The sequence below is a fragment of the Pteropus vampyrus genome, unplaced genomic scaffold, assembly GCF_000151845.1.
Source record: "Pteropus vampyrus isolate Shadow unplaced genomic scaffold, Pvam_2.0 Scaffold72, whole genome shotgun sequence".
Taxonomy (NCBI): domain Eukaryota; kingdom Metazoa; phylum Chordata; class Mammalia; order Chiroptera; family Pteropodidae; genus Pteropus; species Pteropus vampyrus.
The window spans coordinates 2,116,770-2,119,225 of NW_011888853.1; the positions used below are offsets into that span (position 1 = coordinate 2,116,770).

The window sequence follows — 2,456 nt, forward strand, 5'->3', positions numbered from 1 at the left end:
AGATAAGGGCATGCCCATCCGGCCATTCCTCTCCGCCCTCCTCCACCCCCAGGCCCTGAACAAACAGTGTGGCCCTGACCCTCTGCCCCTGGCCGCCCCTGCCCCCGCCAGGTTGTTTTGTCTTGGCTCTTGTGGCTGGGCCCCTGGTGTCAGGTGACAGCCACACGGAGAGGACCAGGTTTCTGCCACTGCCAGGAATCTGAGCTGGCCACACCCAGTGCAGGACAGTGCCACCCAGTCAGCTAGGCGCCCCCCTATGGCTCTGGGCAGCCCTCCTTCCCTACCCCCCAACACGTGCTGGGAAGTCTTCAGCCCTCATTCTGGGACAGGGCCCCGCTTGCTGAGGGCCAGACAAGGGCCTCCATGTCCTCTCCCTTCTGGGAACCTGAGGTGGGCCCTGGAGCCAGCGTGAGGCAAATGGGGCTTTCTCCCCCACACCAGACAGCGCTGCAGTTTGGTGGCTCCTACAAATCTCTCCTTTCCCAGCTCCCTGACAAAAGAGCTCATTGTTCTCTCCTCCCTCCTCTGGCCTCCGGAGATCACCTGAGCCAGTAGCAGGGTGGGGGCAGGGCCAGGTAGGCTGGATGCTGAGCTCAGGAGGTAGGGGACTGGCTGCCAGGCATTGGTCAACCTCCCAGCTTGATCCTGAGCTGGAGAGGCTGGGGCGAGGCTAGGAGGACCGTCCCTGGAACCCGAGCCTGCTGTCCTTGGCCAAGCCTCAGCCCCACCCGCTGTCCTGGGGGGAGGCGTGGTTCAAGGCTGCTGTGTGCCTTGGAGGTAGCAGAGCAGGGCGCCCCTGAGGCTGAGCCACGCTCCTCGCCTGCTGCATTGCACCCTCTCGGTGCCTTCTTTACGGGAGGCCACATGCCATCCCCGCCCGGGACCTACACAAGCCTGGAGAGAAGGTCGCTCGCTGCCCATGTGGCCCTTGTGCTCCAGCAAGAGCCGAGTCTTAAAAGGCCGTTGGGAGTTGGGAAGAGAGAACCAAGGAGTGGGAAGGGAGCCTGAGGGTGAGGGGACAGCCGAGCCCGGAGGTGCCCCTAGGAACCTTCTTCCCCAGGCCACTCTGCCCAGGATTTCTCAGTCTTCCCTGTCCCCTTAATTAACTGACCTCCGTCCTTGCCCCAAAGCCAAGTCCCCTCCCTCCCCATTTCCAGCAAGACCCCACGGGCCTCCTGACAGGCCTGGGGTCCCCACACCTCCTTGCCGAGCCCAGGTCCCTGCACTCAGGACTGGCTTTGCCTCATCACATTCTAATTGCCTCCCTCGGGGATTTGTGGGCCTGACTTGCGTGTGGAGCCGCCACCGTCCCCTCCCCAGACCTGGGGAGTCCCCACAATGCACTGTTTCCGTTTGAACCTACTTTCACCCCTGGCCAGGTAGGGTCATTGTGGAAACCCCCACACACACCTTATTTTGTTCTCAAGGGGCCTCAGTGGCTCCATGGTTGTCAATTTGGAGAAGACGCCCGAGGGTCACAGGGAATGATAGCAGATCTTAGGTGAAGCTGGGCCTTAGGGGCGAGGCCTGTGTGAGGCGAGGTGGGGCGGGGCTGAGCCTTCCAGACACTGTCCGGTGGTCTGTCTTCCTAAAGGTCATTGTGTTGGTGCTACCAATGCAGCCATTGGTGTCATCTCACCAATGAGGATTAGAGAGCAGAGCAGCTCACCTAAGTCCTAAGTCCAGGCGCCTTCTAAGTGGCCTAGGGGGATTCAAAGCTTGTTCTGTCTAAACCAGCTTATGGAAAAGAAGATAGGGAGGGGTGGCACGTGTCCCCAGGACCCTGAAGGAAATGAGGGATGAGTAGGAGTGATTGAGCGATGGGCCCAACCTTGGTCTCCCTCTGGGCTTGTGAAAAGAGGCTGGCTCTCAGCAGGAGTGACTCAGGTGAGCTGTTCAGAGAGCTTCCTGCCCCGGAGTTCACGGAATAAGGTGTGGCCTGAGAGCCTGGCCAGAAGCTGCAGTATGGCTGGTGCCACCAAAGGACTGCCCATCCTGAGACAGAACTGTCAAGGGCCATGCCTTGGCCCAACAGAATATAATAGGAGCCACATGTAATTTTAAATGCTCTAGAAATCACATTACAAAATTTTTTAAACAAGTGAATTTCATTTCGATAATTCTGTTTAATCCAGTATATCCAAAATATTGTTTCAGCATGTAGTCAGTATATTTTAATGAGACTTCTTTAGTGTTTTTTTAAATCCCAGGTGTATTTTACCCTGACAGCACATCTCAATTCAGACATTAAATTTTCTTTGGAAATACGTGACCTGTATTTAGAGTTTGGAAGATTTTTCACTTAAAGGAGGTTCGCAGCTTGGTCTGCGTGACTCCAGCCCCTGATCCCTTGGAGCCCAAGAATATACCTAAAAGGTTCTCCCATAACCAAAGTGAGCATCCATTCTTAAATGTAAGTTAATTAAAATTAAATAGAATTAAAAATTCAGTCCCTC

At 55.9% G+C, this 2,456-nt stretch overlaps 1 protein-coding gene across 8 annotated transcripts in view; it reads left to right on the plus strand.

Moving 5' to 3' along the window:
- LLGL2 (LLGL2, scribble cell polarity complex component) overlaps positions 1 to 2,456 on the plus strand; it is a 34,211-nt gene that overhangs the window by 16,035 nt on the left and 15,720 nt on the right. For all 8 annotated transcript variants that reach the window (XR_002780837.1, XM_023531686.1, XM_023531687.1 and 5 more), the window contains exon 3: positions 1,956 to 1,960. Coding sequence is in view for 7 of the 8 variants with exons in the window: in XM_023531686.1 (XP_023387454.1) it covers positions 1,956 to 1,960 (5 nt within the window). In the remaining variant the exon portion in view is untranslated. The remainder of the gene's footprint in view (positions 1 to 1,955; positions 1,961 to 2,456) is intronic.